The sequence below is a fragment of the Cololabis saira genome, chromosome 15 (genome assembly GCF_033807715.1).
Source record: "Cololabis saira isolate AMF1-May2022 chromosome 15, fColSai1.1, whole genome shotgun sequence".
In the NCBI taxonomy this organism is placed as follows: Eukaryota; Metazoa; Chordata; class Actinopteri; order Beloniformes; family Belonidae; genus Cololabis; species Cololabis saira.
The window spans coordinates 1343710-1362442 of record NC_084601.1 but is presented as its reverse complement, the minus strand read 5'-3'; the positions used below and the strand labels follow the sequence as shown (position 1 = coordinate 1362442).

The 18733-nt window shown below is 42.3% G+C and overlaps 2 protein-coding genes across 2 annotated transcripts; one reads left to right on the top strand and one right to left on the bottom strand.

Moving 5' to 3' along the window:
* Window positions 1-10698, bottom strand: LOC133461003 (dynein axonemal intermediate chain 2-like). Its single transcript, XM_061741750.1, has 12 exons — window positions 10516-10698; window positions 8735-8896; window positions 8420-8541; window positions 7385-7527; window positions 7196-7309; window positions 6971-7110; window positions 6716-6838; window positions 3232-3455; window positions 1966-2101; window positions 1719-1865; window positions 408-629; window positions 1-237 (listed from the first exon to the last, which is right to left on the bottom strand). The coding sequence occupies exons 1-12, from the start codon at window positions 10696-10698 to the stop codon at window positions 181-183; spliced, it is 1773 nt and encodes a 590-aa protein (XP_061597734.1). The 3' UTR covers window positions 1-180.
* Window positions 10699-10871: 173 nt separating this feature from the next.
* LOC133461383 (gastrula zinc finger protein XlCGF57.1-like) lies at window positions 10872-18522 on the top strand. Its single transcript, XM_061742269.1, has 3 exons — window positions 10872-10885; window positions 14445-14728; window positions 16709-18522. The coding sequence occupies exons 1-3, from the start codon at window positions 10872-10874 to the stop codon at window positions 17833-17835; spliced, it is 1425 nt and encodes a 474-aa protein (XP_061598253.1). The 3' UTR covers window positions 17836-18522.
* Window positions 18523-18733: the final 211 nt, after the last annotated feature.

Here is an 18733-nt window from a genome sequence, read left to right as displayed (position 1 = left end):
TTCAACCTATTAACACTGAACACACATATAATTTTCAGAAGAGTTCATGAATACTATATTTAATGTAATACCTTAAACTATTCCCAATCAATCCCTCAATTTTACTTATGAATCTTTTTTTTATTAACAACAAAGAGCTAGATCCATTTGAAATGTGCTCAACTCTGAAAGATGTGAAAACTAATCCAGAATTTCAGCTTCCCCATCCATTTCCTTTTCTTCACAGATGTCTTTTTCCTGTAAAAGAAAAAAAAAGACTGAGAAATAAACATTTTGGATTAATTCTACCTTGTGACAGATCAATTTAAGCAAGATATAGAAGATTAAGGTAAACATGTCAACTCAGTGTGATATAAACTATGAACATGAAGTATCAGAAGGACACAGACTGGTGTGATGAATCTCACCTGCAGTTTCTCCTTCCTCTCCTCTCTCCTCTGTAACTCCATCTCCACCATGGTGTAGAAGTCACTCTCAGCCCTGGACAGGAGCTGCTCCACGTCTTCCTCTCCCTCCTCCCGCCCCGTCTCCTCTGATCTGCTCTGTTCTGAGCGACACCTCTCCTTCAGGCGCATCTCCCTCTGCCGGGCCTCCAGGATCTTCTCCCTTTTTGTCTCTCGTTCAAACATCTGCAGACCATTTAGAAACAGACATTTCTTCCATGTACAGCAACACCAAATTCATATACGTCAATGTGCCCAAACCTTTTCCATTAAAAAATTATGAAAAATTTAAGCTGCAAGCAGCGATGAACGGACCCTCGCACTCATGGCCACCGCCCCCCATAAGCATATCAGAAATGACACCAGCCACGACTTCCTATGTCAAACCATTCAAAAGTTATGGCAGAAAATAGGAACTATGAAATATCGACCAATCAGAAGAAGGGGCGGGGCTAATTTGCACCAATTATGGTCAACGACTCAAGACCATGTCCGATGACACCACCCACGAGTCTTTATGTCAAACCATTCAAAAGTTATGGCAGAGAAAAGTATTCTAGGGGCCGCTGTTGAGCCGTTAGGCCACGCCCATTAATGCAAACCATGAAATATCAAATTTATCGCCAGGCCTGGCTTGCAGGCAAAATTTGGTGACTTTTGGGGAACTATCAAATATGGACCAATCAGATGAAGGGTGGGCGCGCTATTTGGCATCTAGCGTCGCCACAGTAACACTTTTGAAAGAGAAAAGTAATGCGCGTTGTCGCAGGATGGAGACGCAGATTTTGATGTATAACACACCTGGGTGCACGTTACGGTTCGGGCCATATTAACTGTCGAAGGAATGGCATAAATTGCGCCAAAATTACACGATTAATTCAAAATGGCCGACTTCCTGTTCGGTTTCGGCCATGGCGCCAAGAGACTTTTATTTAAGTTGCGACATGATACAGGTGTGTAGCGATTTTCGTGCATGTACGTCAAACCATATTGTGGGGCTTGAGGCTTTCTAGGGGGCGCTGTTGAGCCATTTTACTACGCCCATTAATGCAAACCATTAAATATCAAATTTTTCGCCAGGCCTGGCTTGCGTGCAAAATTTGGTGACTTTTTGGGCACGTTTAGGGGGAAAAAAGGCCCTCATTTCGTCAGAAAAAAGAAAGAAAGAATAAAAAAAAAAAAAAATTCCTACAGATACAATAGGGCCTTCGCACTTACAGTGCGAAGGCCCTAAAAATACCCCTCTCCCTCATTTAGAGTCTTTATGTTTCTTACACCAGCCAGCAGAGACTTCTCATTCTTCTGCAAGGTTGAGAGTCCAGAGCTGATCTCCAGCAGCGTGGTGTCTCCCTGCTGAGAGCCGCATCCCAACAGACGCCCGTTATCCTGAACACGGACGCTGTACAAAGCTTTGTCGCACACCTGTGCAGAAAAACACGTATCAACTTCAACAACTGCTAAAACAACAGAGGGATGTAAATTCTGATTTGGGGTTTTAGGTTTACAGGTAAGATTAGATCACCTTGACACTCAGTTTGGGCTCATTCTGTTTGAATAGGATGTCCCAGACATCCAGGACGCCATCCATCTTCACGGTGAAGAAAACAGAGGGTCTAACTGGACTCCAGCAGGCGTCCATGAGGTACGACATTTGGTACCTGGAGCACAAAATCATACCATGAAAACTTGCAAAGCCATCTGAACGGAAAGACCCAGAAAGATTAAGACAAACACAATGATGCATCACAAGATAAGCTGTTGCAAAACAGGAGAAGAGATGGGGGGCCACACGGCCAAAGTTCCGGGAGCCGACCTCGGGACCGAGCAGACCAGCGAGAGCGTTCCGGGGGCTGTCCTCGAGGCCGGGCAGACCGGCGAGAGAGTTTTGGAGGACGCCGACGGGGCCGGGCCAACCGGAGAGTCATTTTGGGGGGCCAACCCCGGAACCAGACTCGGGGCCAGGCACACCGGCCAGAGGGCCGTTCTCGGGGCTGGGCAGATCCATCCAGGGTCGCCTCAGGAAGAGGAACAGAGATGGGCGGGACCGCCTCAGGAAAGGAGACTGGCGGCGGGACCGCCTCAGGAACAGAGACTGGCGGCGGGACCGCCTCAGGAACAGAGACTGGCGGCGGGACCGCCTCAGGAACAGAGACTGGCGGCGGGACCGCCTCAGGAACAGAGACTGGCGGCGGGACCGCCTCAGGAACAGAGGCAGGAGTGCTCAACAAAAAAGGGTTTATTACAAAAAACAAGAACTAAAAGCGCTGCAGAGCAGGATCAACAAAAACCAGGATCAGGGAAAAACTACGAGGAGACATGGAGGAAGACACAGTACGGACCGACAGGGAACAAAGGAATGACAAGACCAGATATACACAGGGGATAACGAGACACGACGAGACACAGGTGCAGACACAATCAGGGCAAATGGGAAACAGGAGGGACAGAACTGAAACTAGAACTGGGGGGGAAGTGTCAAACCCTGACAGGGTTACCATGACAATAAGGGGACACACTATAGCTTCTGTTGCTCATTGGACTGGAAGAAAATCAAAAGGGCCCTTTTGTCTACCCAAAATTGGAAGCAACAAAAGACAAAGCAACGGATACTTGTTGAGAAAATTGTCCAGAGAAAGTCATGGTTCGATTATCATAATCTCACATCCTATGAAAATAAACTTCTCATTTAGATCATTCGGTAATTGCATGATGTCTGTATAAGTGCTTGGCTAAAGATGTTGGCAGGTGGGCAAAAAAAGTGAATTTCCAACCCTGCGTTGAATCCTACTTGGTTGACATGATGGATGACTCCTTGATTTCCTCGGACCAAATACGAGCCGTCCAGTCTCCGATGGTGAGGAAGTTTTTGGGGAAGAATGGATTCCTCTGAAGGGCATAGATGGGTCCGTGGTGTCCATCATATGTGCAAACAATCTTTTCAGCTGGAGTCTTTGCCTTCCTGTTGCAGGACACGACCACGCCCTGTTCGGTTCCCACCATGAACTTAGTGGGCTGGAGAGACATCACAGACACAAACACTGAGATTGAAGCCAGGAAGAGCAGAAAGAAAACAACAACCACAAAACGACATCACTTTTTGGAAAGCTGTCACAAGACGTTCACTTGATGTTCAGGGCCTGAACAGCCGCCGGCGTGTTATCAGCTCTGAGTTCAAAGGCCTGCGTCTCTGATGCGCATTCATGCCTATGAAATGAAGAGCTTGTATAGGCAGGAACATGTGCCACTAGAAACTGAATTTAAATAATTTATATTTGAATTTGAATTGCTCAACTTGGATTCAATTTCAACTTTACTGTGCCAGACATCCGGGTCTTCCAGAGGAAGAGCAATCGAGTGCAGATACAAAGAACTCCTACAAAACGGCAAGATATAAATCTACACTTTTTACACAGAATGGAGAAAACACAATAGGTTTCGAAATATCTAGCTCCCATTGGTGGTTTACATGGTTGAAAGAAAATACAGGTTATAGTAAGCTACGTGAAAAGGAGTTCTATGTATCTGCACTCGATTGCTCTTCCTCCGGAAGACCCGGATGTCTGGCACAGTAACTCCAATAAATTGAAATTGAATTGCAAGAATTGAATTTGAATTGTGAGAACTGAATGTAGATTCAGTTTTTCAATGCAATGATTCAAATTAAACAATACAAATTCAAATTATGTGATTCAGATTCAGTTTTTTTATGCAATTATTCAAGTTGAGCAATTCAAATTCAAATATAAATTATTCCAATTCAGTTTTTAGTGCACATATTTCTGCCCATAAGCTTGCACATCTGGAAAGAAAACATTAGCACTGAAAGGTGTACAGGCTTTAGAATGATATATTGTACGCTCTCATCCAGATAACCTTTTCAGGGAAGACCGTACTGATTTCAGCAAAACAACGCTAAACTGTGTACTGGATCAATTACAAAAACACAGCTTCATAGTAGAGGAGTACAGGAGCTGAAATAGTATGAAACAGGCAAAAATGGAACAACCACCATTTAAAAAAGGATGTAGCAGTTGGTCTCCTTAGTTCCTACGCTGTTGCTGAAAGAAAGGGGATGCTACACAGAAGTAAATATCACACTGTCACAACTTTGCGATGTGTTGCTGCCATCAAATTAAAAATTACCCTTTTTTTTCCCTTAAAATGGCACATTTCCTCACTTTGGGCTTTTGATATGCTTTCTCTATTCTATCGTGGATAGAGAAAGCATATTCATCTGAGACTGAGAGCAAATGAATCCCTTCTCATTTATAATTTTATAAAATTAATAAAGATAATATAATTTTATGCTTACAAAATTTAAGTGAACTTCAAGTTGGGGATCCAGGGGATACGGTAGAGCTCTTGATTGACAGTTTTACCAATGTTTTAATCCTCAACAACAGCCGAGAGCTTTAAGTAGCCACTAAAAGAATATTTGTTTCAAGACTGTCAGCATTAGTCCTTGACAAACCAGTCCTCATTTATAAAGCTTGCTAACACACGAAACAGGGCCTACAATTTGTGGCCCTGTATCATTTCAGTTCGTTACAGACTTGTAGGTCTGTGTTATCGTAAGCAGCCAAGTCTGCATTATCATAGAAGTGTTCCTGTAGGGAACTATCATTATTCAATAAGCACTCAGGGCAGTTCTTGTATCATACTTTCATCTTTAACACACATATGCTACTAGAGCGGTGATAGTACTGAGAGATACATGAATTAGGACAGGGTGTGTATCAATCAGTGCAATTGCTGAGAAAACATAAATAAATATAGACAATTAGGTAAATATATTATAGCCTATATAATGTGAAATTGTTTTGGCTAAAGCCCCTTTTGGGTTTCATATAAATACTATTCTTGGGTCCGGTGCTGGCTCTTTGGTAAGTAAAAGTAGAACATTGTCATCTAACATAAGCCTGTTTTTCAGTTACTCTTTTAATAATTTGGGCTCTCTCCTGACAACGCTGGCTCTTCATCCCCTTCAGAAACCCAGACAGCAGAATAGCTGCACTTTAATCCGGCTCACGCTCATATGAGCTCCATAGTGGAGCAGCGGGTTCTTCAGCGGGCCATCGGCCTGCTGAACAACCAGAGGGCTTTGGAATCCCCGGGGGCCAGACTGCTGTGACCACCAAATCAAATATTTGTTCTGGCATCCACTTCAGTCAGAAGCATGCTAACTTCAGTATCAGTGAACTGATCAGCAGGTTTATTTATGAACAGAAAGCATTCATGAGGTACTTTGCAGGATATGCAGAAAATCCACCTGGTTCTTCAAGCTGGACTGCAATTTATAAAGAGGAAACAACTCACAGATGTGCATGTTATAAATGTGATTACTTTTTGGCATAGGCTTTTTGGGTATAAGCAGTATTGGAGTTGAGGGGGGGATGAAGGGGGGTGAGGGGGGATGAGGGGGGATGGCATCCCCTCCTGAAATAAAAATGGTCCAAATCATCCCCCCTGTAAAACTGCCATCCCCCCTTTCCATCCCTTATGTCATTTCATCAATGAATGTGGTTTTACTGCTATTTCAACATTTAGAGTCATCACCAGAAAAATAACACCAGAAAAATAACTTATTTGACCATTTTCTTCTGTTTCAAGTAAAATTTCACTTGAAATACCGGTAAGTACAAAAATCTCCCAGTGGGACAAGATTTATCTTCTTATTACAAGCAAAAACATCTTGTTCCACTAGCAGATTTTTCTACTTATTTCAAGTGAAAATCTACTTGAAACAGTTGAAAATTGTTTTTTTTTCCAGTGATGAGTCTTGTTTTAAGTGTAATGAGATTTTTTTTACTAAAATGAGACATTTTAACTAGAAATAAGACAAATATTCTTGTTAAGATTGTGAGTTTTTGCAGTGATCCATGTTACTTATCCTGTGAAGGACAGAGTCATATTGATAAGTTCAGAAAAGTGTTTTTTATTGTTGTGTTTTGATGTATTTGATGTAAGCCCAGTGGATATTTAAAGCTTACAGAAGGCTGCATTTAACTGCTGCTATGTCATTCCTGCAGTATTTCTGCAGGTGTTTTGGTCACTGCTATTATTTGTAATATATGATATTATTTGTAATCAGCACAAATTATCTGTCCCCATATGATCAAATCCACCATCCCCCCTGATCTTTTTTACAACTCGAGTACTGGGTAGAAGTAAACTTTTAGTAAGAATTCTTCACACATTTTTTTAAATGAGCACCCAGCACCCAACAGCGTCTGTTCTGTGAGAGAGGAAAAGACAAAAAGACAAACTCTTACCATGGTTGTCTCAAACTCCAGAGAAACGGCTCCTACAGCCCGGTCAATATTCCCCTCTCGGCTCAGGTCCAGAACCAGACGCTCCGTGGGCTCGCTCAGCTTGCGGACATCCCACCACAGAACCTGACAGAGAAACATATACTTTATGGGCTTATTATGACAAAGAACTGCCCTTTATCAATTTACCTGCTCATGTATTTCTCGTTCAACAGTCTGCTCATCAGTCTTGAGTTGATCTGTTTGTGATTAGTCTACCTGTCCACCGGTGGAGGCAGAGAAGGCATCGGTGCCGGTCTTGGACTGCAGCCAGATCACCTTGTACACCGGATCTCTGTGACCACATTCCACAGAGGAACTCTCCACAGGCTGGCTGCCTCTCCGCGTGTCCCAGTAAACTGAAACAATCAGAGCTGTAGGTGAGTAAACCTGATTACAGACTAAAACGTCATTATCATTAAGCGTGGACTGCAGCAAACCCACCAATTTGTCCATTGTAGCAGCCTCCCACAAGAAAGTGGGAGTCTTTTGGGTTGTACTCCAGACAAATAATTGGACTCGTCGGCTTAAGAGACATCTCTGGACAGTTTGGCTTCACTGAAAATTAAATGAGCCACAAGTTACCAGACTGGGCCTTGGGGTTGTTTTAACCAAACCTGCAGTCCAACCCACCAACATCCCAGATGTAGGAGTCCAGGCTCATGTCTTTGGACCATTTTTGAAATTCAAGGCATGAATAGGCCGCAGCAAGTTTCCTCTCTCCGTCAGGATGCCAGGACAGACTGGTGACGGTGCGTTTCACCTCATTAGGATCTCTGCAAGAAATAGGAAGTTTCAGTCATGGTGATCGGCAGTACTCGAGTTGTAAAATAAAATCAGGGGGATGGTGGATTTGATCATATGGGGACAGATAATTTGTGCTGATTACAAATAATATAATATATTACAAATAATAGCAGTGACCAAAACACCTGCAGAAATACTGCAGGAATGACATAGCAGCAGTTAAATGCAGCCTTCTGTAAGCTTTAAATATCCACTGGGCTTACATCAAATACATCAAAACACAACAATAAAAAACACTTTTCTGAACTTATCAATATGACTCTGTCCTTCACAGGATAAGTAACATGGATCACTGCAAAAACTCACAATCTTAACAAGATTTATCTTATTTCTAGTTAAAATGTCTCATTTTAGTAAAAAAAAATCTCATTACACTTAAAACAAGACTCATCACTGGAAAAAACAATTTTCACCTGTTTCAAGTAGATTTTCACTTAAAATAAGTAGAAAAATCTGCCAGTGGAACAATATTTTTTTGCTTGTAATAAGAAGATAAATCTTGTCCCACTGGCAGATTTTTCTACTTATTTCAAGTGAAAATTTACTTGAAACAGGTGAAAATTGTCAAATAAGTTATTTTTCTGGTGTTATTTTTCTGGTGATGACTCTAAATGTTGAAATAGCAGTAAAACCACATTCATTGATGAAATGACATAAGGGATGGAAAGGAGGGATGGCAGTTTTACAGGGGGGATGATTTGGACCGTTTTTATTTCAGGGGGAGATGCCATCCCCCCTCATCCCCCCTCATGCCCCCTCATCCCCCCTCATGCCCCCTCACCCCCCTCATCCCCCTCATCCCCCCTCAACTCCAGTCATGGTGATGGGTCAGTATGCTGGTTAGCCAGGTGTCAGTCCTACCTGAACACATTAATGGTTTTGGCATATGGCAACTCCTGAGTTTCCACCACCTCTTCCTCATCTTCTGAATATTCCTGGTAGATATCTATGGCATTGTTCTGCCCAATGCAGTGCTCCATCGCCTGAACCATGCAATGACATCAGAAGCAGCATTCATGAACCCCATCATCATACCAGTAAACTTGGTTTACACAAAGTTAAAATAAGGAAACTCTCAGAGTGGTAGGGAATATGTAAATGGAAAACATATTTGATTAAATTTGATAAAAGTCATTTAATATGGTCGTTGAGGAAGCGGACTGATGTGGATCTTACACTGCTCAGCTGGCGGATGCTGGTCGCGTACCCCTCATCCTTTTCCACCTTCTTCCTGAAGCGAATGGTCTGCTCCACCTTCTCGGGGTCAATGTCTTTAGGCCATCCGCCCTCCACATGATTCATCCCACAGCTTTTAACCTCAAATCCTCCCGTGTTTACCTGAAAATAACAAGCAGCTCCAGGAGTCATTCTGAAAGCCCATTTAGATGAATGCATAAATCTCACTATATTAACTAACTGCCAGCAGTTTTTTTACACTGAAAGTCATAACCCCATCTCTTTTTTTTTTTTTTTTTTTACATGAAGCCTTTATAAACATGCCTGGTGTGGTGTGTTTGAAGTTATCTCAAGTCAAGATCTCAAGCTACTAACTTGTATTTCATGCAATAATTTAGCAATTATACCTGAATAATAACCTGTTGGCTTAATTTAAACATTTGTTACATGGAGGCTGTGTGGATGTGAAGGTTAGAATGATTCTAAGGACATGAGACTGACATGGGTCCAAAACAATTAAAGCATTATGTGAATTTTGTTAATATATAATTAGTTACACATTGTTATTTATGTTTCACTTTCACAGTACAAAAAAAAAAAAGAATGATGCGTTTGGAAATAATAGGTGTTTACGGATTTCCATACGGACGTGCATCAAATACCAAACTATCCAGGATACTGGACACTAAGATTGTACACTGGTATATACATTCACATCATAAATAATGTATGCTTTTACGTATAAATGAATAAAGAGACTCAGGGTAAATAACTCAGGTGATTAATGTAACAGAGTCAATTGTGCATTTATTTTATATTTTATAATCACCAAAATCTGTTATTTTGTTATTATTTTGTTCTGTTATTTTGTTACCTGACATGTCAAACCTCCAGAATAATGTGGAACCTTTTGTGTTTTTGTTTGTTGTCCCCCTACGGACATTTCTGTGACCCCCCCCCCCCCCCCCCCCCCCCCCCCCCCCCCACCTGTATAAATGATTTTTCCCGCCTTCACCTCTCCCCTTTTGTTACTGATGTCAATGGGAGAGGTGAGTGATGTGAAGTCCGATAGACCACAGTTTGGGTTTCCCTTGTATTATGTTAATATTCTTTATTATCTGTGTAGGGGCTCAACTGGATGCATGTTTTGACTGGAGGTTTTGTTGTTTTATTTCCTTGTCAGGAAATAAACGGAGATTGCCTCCAAAAGAGTCCTGCTGGTCTGAGTCCCGTCTGTTTAAAAACACAACGCACACCACTAAGGATCCCACCGGTTACATTAATACTCGGGTATACCACAATTTATATTTATAAAATTCTTACTATTTATTTGTGCAAGCTTTAACTATGTCAAGTTTTTTCTTTTGTTTCATATTTAATTACGAGGGTCCAACTGAAAAAAATAGTATTGCATCCAAGGGGAGTTGACAAGTTTTCTACTTTTTCTATTATATTAATTAATTCTCGTCTACTTTATTTACGATGGTACATTTATTATTTAGTGATTATTATTGTTATGATTTATGTTATTGATTGGTTTATTGTTCTGCTGTTTTATGTATTTATTTTTGTGCTTATGTTCGAAATAAAATATATCAATCGATAGAAATCAATCAATCTACTCTTAAATAAAATACCCAGATCTTACATGATTCTCCATAGTCATATGAATGTAAATTCACATAACTGAATGTTATGACCAAGACCGAGAGAGTGAGTTAAATAAAAATAAAAATAATACAGACTAGGGGAAAAAGAGAAGATTTTCCAGGAAAACTCACCTGGTGTTCGGACATTTCGGGCCCGGTCTGCAGGGCTTGATCTCGGTGGGTTTTGTGAATGAACTGTTGGGAAAGTTCCGGGTCCGGGTGAATATCCACATCGATCATTTCACATCGATCCGAAAACAAACACGGACGGCCCAAATCCCGGCGGAGCTTCGTGTAAACGTAAACGATCTCCATGCTGGCAGCTTTCACCAAATAATAACCACAACAAATGACCGTTTCTCCTTTAAAGAACTTAAAACAAGCTGGTCAACAAACTGGACAAGTGTTGAAGCGAGAACTGAGCAGGAACAGCGGGCTGGTCGTATCCTAGCAACGCGATGCCGAACAGACGGTATCCTAGCAACGCGATGCCGAACAGACGGTATCCTAGCAACGGCGATTTTTTTTAAAATCATTCAATCAACTTTATATAAACAAAGTGTAAAGACAAAGATTTATCTATCATGTGATGTTAACAAGAAAGATGGAAAGATGTATTTAACTTTTTGTTGAAAATGATCATTAAACTCCCAAGGAAAACCATTCCAAATTCAAAGTGTGTAGTTTGTGTTTGATCATTAAACAAAAAATACACTTTCAACTTTTATGATGGGTGATATCTGATCACTTTTATCTCTGTTTTTCGTGTTGTGAGTGTCATGAGATGTCATGAGTGTCATGAGATGACCTTTGCTATGATTTGACGCTATACAAATACATTGAAAATGGAAATTATGTGTGTAAAATTACTTTATTACTTTAATCTCAAGCCACATCATTATCATGGTTAATCTCAAAAAGGCCAGGCTAAATAAACTAAAATACTTCCTATTTATCTACATTCTTCATATTTTACAAATTGCCTCCCCTTATAATAGATATAAATGTATTACTTTTGTAGAGATGTGTCAAAAAATGATGGACTGATCAATCAGATTTCTACCTGTTGGGTACAATTGTATCCAACAAGTGGAGACACGTTTTTTCTTCCCTTTAAATTGCTTTACCCTTTCACAACTTTATTTTTTCTTTGAGATTTTTCTTTCATATCCATGCCTTAACCACAAAACTGTGGCAGGGCATAGCTTGATTGAGATACTGCCATTCAGTGGATAGATAGATTGTGTCTGTGTCTCTCCTCTCTCTTCCACCGGTTTGGTGGAAAAAGGGTCTTCATTCTCTCTGTCTGTTCTCCCTTTTCCTGCTCTGCCCAACTGGCCTCCGGCAGGAGGGTCCCCCCTTATGATCCAGGTCCTGGTCCAGGTTTCTTCCCCCTTATGATCCAGGTCCTGGTCCAGGTTTCTACCCCCTTATGATCCAGGTCCTGGTCCAGGTTTCTACCCCCCCTTATGATCCAGGTCCTGGTCCAGGTTTCTACCCCCTTATGATCCAGGTCCTGGTCCAGGTTTCTACCCCCTTTTGATCCAGGTCCTGGTCCAGGTTTCTACCCCCTTATGATCCAGGTCCTGGTCCAGGTTTCTACCCCCCCTTATGATCCAGGTCCTGGTCCAGGTTTCTTCCCCCTTATGATCCAGGTCCTGGTCCAGGTTTCTACCCCCTTATGATCCAGGTCCTGGTCCAGGTTTCTACCCCCTTATGATCCAGGTCCTGGTCCAGGTTTCTACCCCCCCTTATGATCCAGGTCCTGGTCCAGGTTTCTACCCCCTTATGATCCAGGTCCTGGTCCAGGTTTCTACCCCCTTATGATCCAGGTCCTGGTCCAGGTTTCTTCCCTCCTAAAGGGGAGTTTTTCATTGCTACTTTGGCTTAAGGTTTTTCTCCCACTAGGGGAGTTTTTACATTGTTTATGTGTATGTAATAATTGCTAGGAGGTTCATGTTCTGGGTCTCTGGAAAGCGCCTAGACAACTTGTGTTGCAATTCAATAAAATGGAATTGAATTGAAAAAGATACCAGCATAGAGCTGGTGATGAAATCAAGATGTATTGTGTGACAAGTCATTGTTGTCCATATTCATCATGCTCTTCTCTAACACAATAGAATTAGATTCTAAGTAATTATCTTTTCACATTCTTCTTGGCCAGATAAAATAAGGCCGTGAGCCAGATTTGGCTTGCCGGTTGTACATACTTGGTCAAGTCTTTATTGTATTTCTGTTTTGTGCTAAAAGCTTAGTCAATTTTAGAATGAAATAAAAGAGGAGACATTTCTCCCATTGTAGTTTAGCAGTTCTTCATGTAGATTAAAATCGCAACAATGCATTGATGGGTATAAGGTTATTGCAGTTACAGGTCTGGGTAAAGCCTCATATACCCTCATGAAGGCCCCCCCTCCATGAGACTGTCAGGACCCTGGAGAGCTCCATCAGAACCCTGGAGAGCTCCATCAGGACCCTGGAGAGCTCCATCAGAACCCTGGAGAGCTCCATCAGAGCCCTGGAGAGCTCTATCAGAACCCTGGAGAGCTCCATCAGGACCATGGAGAGCTCCATCAGGACCCTGGAGAGCTCTATCAGGACCCTGGAGAGCTCTATCAGAACCCTGGAGAGCTCTATCAGAACCCTGGAGAGCTCTATCAGAGCCCTGTAGAGCTCCATCAGAGCCCTGGAGAGCTCTATCAGGACCCTGGAGAGCTCCATCAGAACCCTGGAGAGCTCCATCAGGACCCTGGAGAGCTCTATCAGAGCCCTGGAGAGCTCTATCAGAACCCTGGAGAGCTCTATCAGAGCCCTGTAGAGCTCCATCAGGACCCTGGAGAGCTCCATCAGGACCCTGGAGAGCTCCATCAGAACCCTGGAGAGCTCCATCAGGACCCTGGAGAGCTCTATCAGAACCCTGGAGAGCTCTATCAGAACCCTGGAGAGCTCTATCAGAGCCCTGTAGAGCTCCATCAGGACCCTGGAGAGCTCCATCAGGACCCTGGAGAGCTCCATCAGAGCCCTGGAGAGCTCCATCAGGACCCTGGAGAGCTCCATCAGGACCCTGGAGAGCTCCATCAGAGCCCTGTAGAGCTCCATCAGGACCGGCTTCCTCCCGTTTTTTGCACTGTTTTTCTTTCTTTTTCGTACTGCACTACTTTTTATTTTTCATTCCAATGTATATACTGTTTATATTTTGTAATTATAATATTAACCTTTTCCCTGCATGTGTGTGTTGAGTCTAACTGCTGCTGCACAAAGTGAATTTCCCCATTGAGGGAGAAATAAAGGACAATCTAATCTAATCTAATTTAATCGTTACAATGTCCTTTTGGCAGTCTGTTGTAGTTTCTTGGTCAACAACATGGATCACTGTAAAAACTCAAAATCTTAACGAGAATATTTGTCTTATTTCTAGTTAAAATGTCTCATTTTAGTAAAAAAAAAATCTCATTACACTTAAAACAAGACTCATCACTGGAAATAACAACAATTTTCACCTGTTTCAAGTAGATTTTCACTTGAAATAAGTAGAAAAATTGCCAGTGGAACAAGATTTTTTTGCTTGTAATAAGAAGATAAATCTTTTTATTACTTTTCCTACTTATTTCAAGTGAAAGTTTACTTGAAACAGGTAAAAATTGTCAAATAAGTTATTTTTCTGGTGTTATTTTTCTGGTGATGACTCTAAATGTTGAAATAGCAGTAAAACCACATTCATTGATGAAATGACATAAGGGATGGAAAGGGGGGATGGCAGTTTTACAGGGGGCATGATTTGAACCGTTTTTATTTCAGGGGGGGATGATTTGGACCGTTTTTATTTCAGGGGGGGATGATTTGGACCGTTTTTATTTCAGGGGGGGATGCCATCCACCCTCATCCCCCCTCAACTCCAGTACTGATTACATGTGACTTTAGCAGATTGACACCGTTGTTTGACCGCCTCTCCAGCAGGGTATGGTGTAGCTCTACGTGTCGCAGATTGTTTAAGAAGCGTGTTTGACGCGGAACCGCTGGTATTTCCATGCTGCTCCAGCAGCAGCACTATGTGCGCCCTGCAGCTGCTGCAGCTGCTGCGTCTCGGTGCAGCAGCGCATCAGCGCCGCGGTGCAGGACGTGCTGCTGCGGCTGGCGGGGGGAGAGGACGCGGCTGGGGCTGGGCTGCCGGCTCTCAGCTCGCTGCTCACCCAGCGGCTCAGGACGGCTGAGGAGGAGATCGTCGGTCTGCTGGAGAAAGCCTTAGCCGAATACGAGAACAGCGTGAAGGGTTCCCAGCTGGAGATCTGTCGCCAGCAGATGTTGCTCCATGGCGCGCTGAAGCCCGACGTCAACATGCGCAGGGCAGGTGGGTGCGTGCTTTTATCATGTTTATGAAACACCACACACACAAGTTGCACATATGTTTACACCGGCTTCAAGAACACTGATATTTTACATTTGTAATACAAATACATATATGGTCATGAACAAAAATCAGCGTTTTAAACAGGCGTAATGTATCTGGCAGACTTTAACTTGATTGCAAGGCCTCATGGGAGCTGTAGTTTCGTTGTAGACTTAAAGGGGACCTATTCTGAAAAACAGGTTTTTCTTGCTTTAACATATATAAAGTGGTCTCCCCTCAGCCTGCCAACTCTTAGAAGGAGGAAAGCAACCAAATTCTGCTGTGTCTGTACAGCCGGATGAGCCGTCCAGTGTGATGTGGCTTCTACGAACATTGCACTTTTAAATGGATTTGTATTCTTTATTCTTTTATCTCCCTTTTTTGGGGGGTCATTTTCTGGTTATTTTGCTGTTGTATTGATCCACTGCTGTCCCTAGCTGGAGACATTGTTAATGTGTATTGTCTTGATTGTCCCCTTTGGGGATTATTAAAGTTGAATCCAATACGAGCCATTCAGATTCTGCGCATTTTCGTTACGTAACCAAAATGCAAACCACGCCCACAACTATAAAACCGTGTAACTGCATGAGCGTCCGACTATCGTAGCACTGCGGGACATTGTTCTCTCTGTCCATCTCCTTCCAGCAGCTGCCACTTTATTGAGGTTTTTGTAGTGAAATGAGGAGGAATCATAGAGATAACTTCTCATTTCAACTAACTGGATCAGCTGTTCCTCATCCGTGACTGTTTCCTACAGCGCTTTCCACCGGCTTTCAACGCGAGCGGCAGGAAACGGCCAGCTCAAAACAGTGCGCCGCGTCGCTGCAGCCAGTTAGGACAGTCCAATAGAAAATAAAGTAATGGAATTGATTTTGTCGCTGACGCTTGTTCGCATCGCACGCAGTTAGGACACGGTAACTCCACCGGCCGGAGCTTCCACCATTTTCTCGTAGCGGTGAATCGCATCATCACGTCAGGCAGCCAATCAGCACAGAGCCTCATTATCATAGCCCCGCCCCCTCAGAATCCCGCATAGATAATGAGGTTAGAGAATGGGAAGGTAAAGACATGGCTGAGAGGCTGAATTTCTAATTTATTTAGAAAAAACAATAAAAAGCTTGTTTTTAAGACATTCAAGGCCTGTTTAAAATAGGGATTGGATGCCATAATAGGTCCCCTTTAATATAGTGTCTCCAATAGGCTAATCCATTAAAGAAAAACGTCTAGTCTTATTAAGTCATCCTGCGTTGCTTTCAGGTTCTCTTGCATGTCTGGTTTCTTTTACAGAAAACTAAATCTTTTGAATTTAGACTTGATTGGACACTTTTTCCTAACATGGAAACACCTCATCACATCTTTTCTATTTGCCTTCTGCTCCAATACTTCTTTCCTAGAAGTATTGAACAAAACTCAACAAAAGTGTGAAATATAAAGACTGACAAAGTCCTTTTTAAAAAAAAAAAAAAAAAACAAACCTTATGATATTGTACTTTCTTATAAAATCAAATTGGGGAAACTGATAATATTTGCTGACACACATGCTAACACAAAGTTGCTCTCAACTTAATCTGAATCAGAATCAGAATCAGAATCAGAATCATCTTTATTGGCCAGGTTCGAACATTGTCCAACAAGGAATTTGACTCCGGTAGTTTCGCTCTCTATGGTCTTAAGGGTAAACAATAAACAAATAAACAATAGACAAATGTGGAATTTCTATGTACAAAAATTATAAACATAATTCAATTCAATTCAACTCAATTTTATTTATATAGCGTCTAATACAACAGATGTTGTCTCTAAACGCTTTCCAGAGATCCAGAACATGAACATAAACATAAACCCCCGAGCAATTATTACATAAACAATGGCAGGTAAAAACTCCCATAGTGGGAGAAAAACCTTAAGCTTAACGTGTCTGTACTTGTGTGTGGTCTGCAGAAGTCCAGCAGGGGAGGAGCTCTATTCCACAACTGGATGACCGGGTTGACCCAGGGCTCCGACATATTAAAGAGGAACAGGAGGAAACGTGGACCAGCCAGGGCAAAGGGTTTGTATTTACACCTGTCCCTGTGAAGAGTGAAGATGAAGAAGAGAAACCTCAGTGGACACAGCTCCATCACAGCCAGACTGGGGAGGACAGTGATCATGTGGGAGGACCAGAACCAGCGGCAACATCTCACTCACTTATGCACTCAGTCGCTGGTGACAATGTTCCTGACACTACTGAAACAGATGAGAGTGACTGTGATTGGACACAAATAAATAAAGCTCGGTCAGGTGTAGAGGATGTTAAAAACAATGGAACCACAGAGAGCGATGCTGGGTCCGTTGCGATGGAGCGACCCTTTCCATGCTCATATTGTGGTAAAAGATTTAGCCTGAAGGGAAATTTGAATAGACACATAAGAGATCACACAGGGGAGAGACCTTTCCCTTGCACAAACTGTGATAAGTCATTTAAAGATAGCGGATCGTTAACTGCTCATATGAGGTGTCACACGGGAGAGCAGCCGTACAGTTGTTTGTTCTGCGGAAAGAATTTTAGCGGGAGGGGAAACATGACCAGGCATATGAGGATCCACACAGGAGAGAAACCGTTCACCTGCTCCTTGTGCAATAAAAGCTTCCATGTGAAGGAACACCTCAACAGGCATATCAAGTACCACACGGGGGAAAAGCCATTCAGTTGCACAGTCTGTGGCAAAGGTTGCGCTCAGAAAACGGACTTGAAGAAACACATGAGAGTCCACACTGGAGAGAAGCCGTTCAGCTGCCCTTTTTGCGGGAAGTGCTGTGCTGAAAAAGGAGACCTGACCAAACACATGCGAGTCCACACGGGCGAGAAGCCGTTCAGCTGCAGCATCTGTGGCAAAAGTTGCGCCCAAAAGGGAAGCCTGAAGATCCACATGAGAGTCCACACAGGTGAAAAGCCCTTCACCTGCCCCTTCTGTGGAAAGTGTTTCATTGTTACAGGACATCTAAAGAGACACATGAAGCTCCATGCAGCCGAGTGTCAGTTGGCCGATTCTGCAGATTCACCAAAAACCAACCAAAACGCAAGCTGAAGTAATTGTTAATGAAAACTTCAGTATGAAGTAGTGTAGCATGCAGCTTGTACTTCCGAGGCTTCTCAGTCTCACACTGCTACTAGTCAACCGTCTGACATGCAATTTGTTAAGAAAATTTAATGTAGAAATTTAGCTGCGATGTAAACTTCCAAAAATATGCTTTTTTATTGTGAAAAAAGAACAAAAATAAATCACCTTTTTGTTACTCTAAGTTCAAAATCGCCAAAGGTAGTTTGGTCAGAAATAATCAGTAGCATGCGAGAGGGTCCTGGGCGGCTACATAGTTAAGGAACAGAAACCTGCAAACCTGCAGCTGATGCATTGTTGTGTTGAAGCAGAATGGAAAAAAAAGACTGAGGGTGATAAATGCTTTGCAGACATTGCAACTATGCAACTGCGGAATAAAGTCACAACATATGAGAGTTTAATTTTCATGATTAATATCTGGTCTGGGCACTTTTGTGTGTCCTTTTGGGATGATGTTTGCTGTACTATAAACTATAAAAACTGCCTTCAGTTTAGCAAAACTGAGCAAAGTCAAGTCTTTTTATATGTAATTGGTGGTTCATTTGCCTTCTGCTCCAAATTAGACCAGTGTACCTTTTGTTGTTTTGTCACTGAGGAACCTTTCACTATCTAAGATGAAAATCCTCTGAAAGGTTGATTTCTGGCCTGATACCACCTGTAATATTGATTTAGTGATGTTCTGTACAATCTAGACTCTGCTCAAGGTGTTCTATTGTAAAAATCACTAGCCTTTGCTTTTCTTGTGTCCAATGTCCCATCCAGAAAAACTACTCCATGTAGATTAAAGCTCTTCCTGTCAAATTAAACTTGACTTGTAATTTTACTGGAGCAGGTAGTCAAAACCATAGACATATACACGTAGACGCCT

What these genes read in the sequence shown, in the direction of transcription:
- LOC133461003 (XM_061741750.1), bottom strand. Translation starts at nt 10,698, where the DNA reads ATGGAGATCGTTTACGTTTACACGAAGCTCCGCCGGGATTTGGGCCGT. An exon ending in CTCCTACATCTGGGATGTTG is followed by an intron (nt 7,310 to 7,384) that starts GTGGGTTGGACT and finishes TTTAATTTTCAG; the next exon opens with TGAAGCCAAACTGTCCAGAG. An exon ending in TGGAGTTTGAGACAACCATG is followed by an intron (nt 3,456 to 6,715) that starts GTAAGAGTTTGT and finishes ATGTCTCTCCAG; the next exon opens with CCCACTAAGTTCATGGTGGG.
- LOC133461383 (XM_061742269.1), top strand. An exon ending in CGTCAACATGCGCAGGGCAG is followed by an intron (nt 14,729 to 16,708) that starts GTGGGTGCGTGC and finishes TGTGGTCTGCAG; the next exon opens with AAGTCCAGCAGGGGAGGAGC.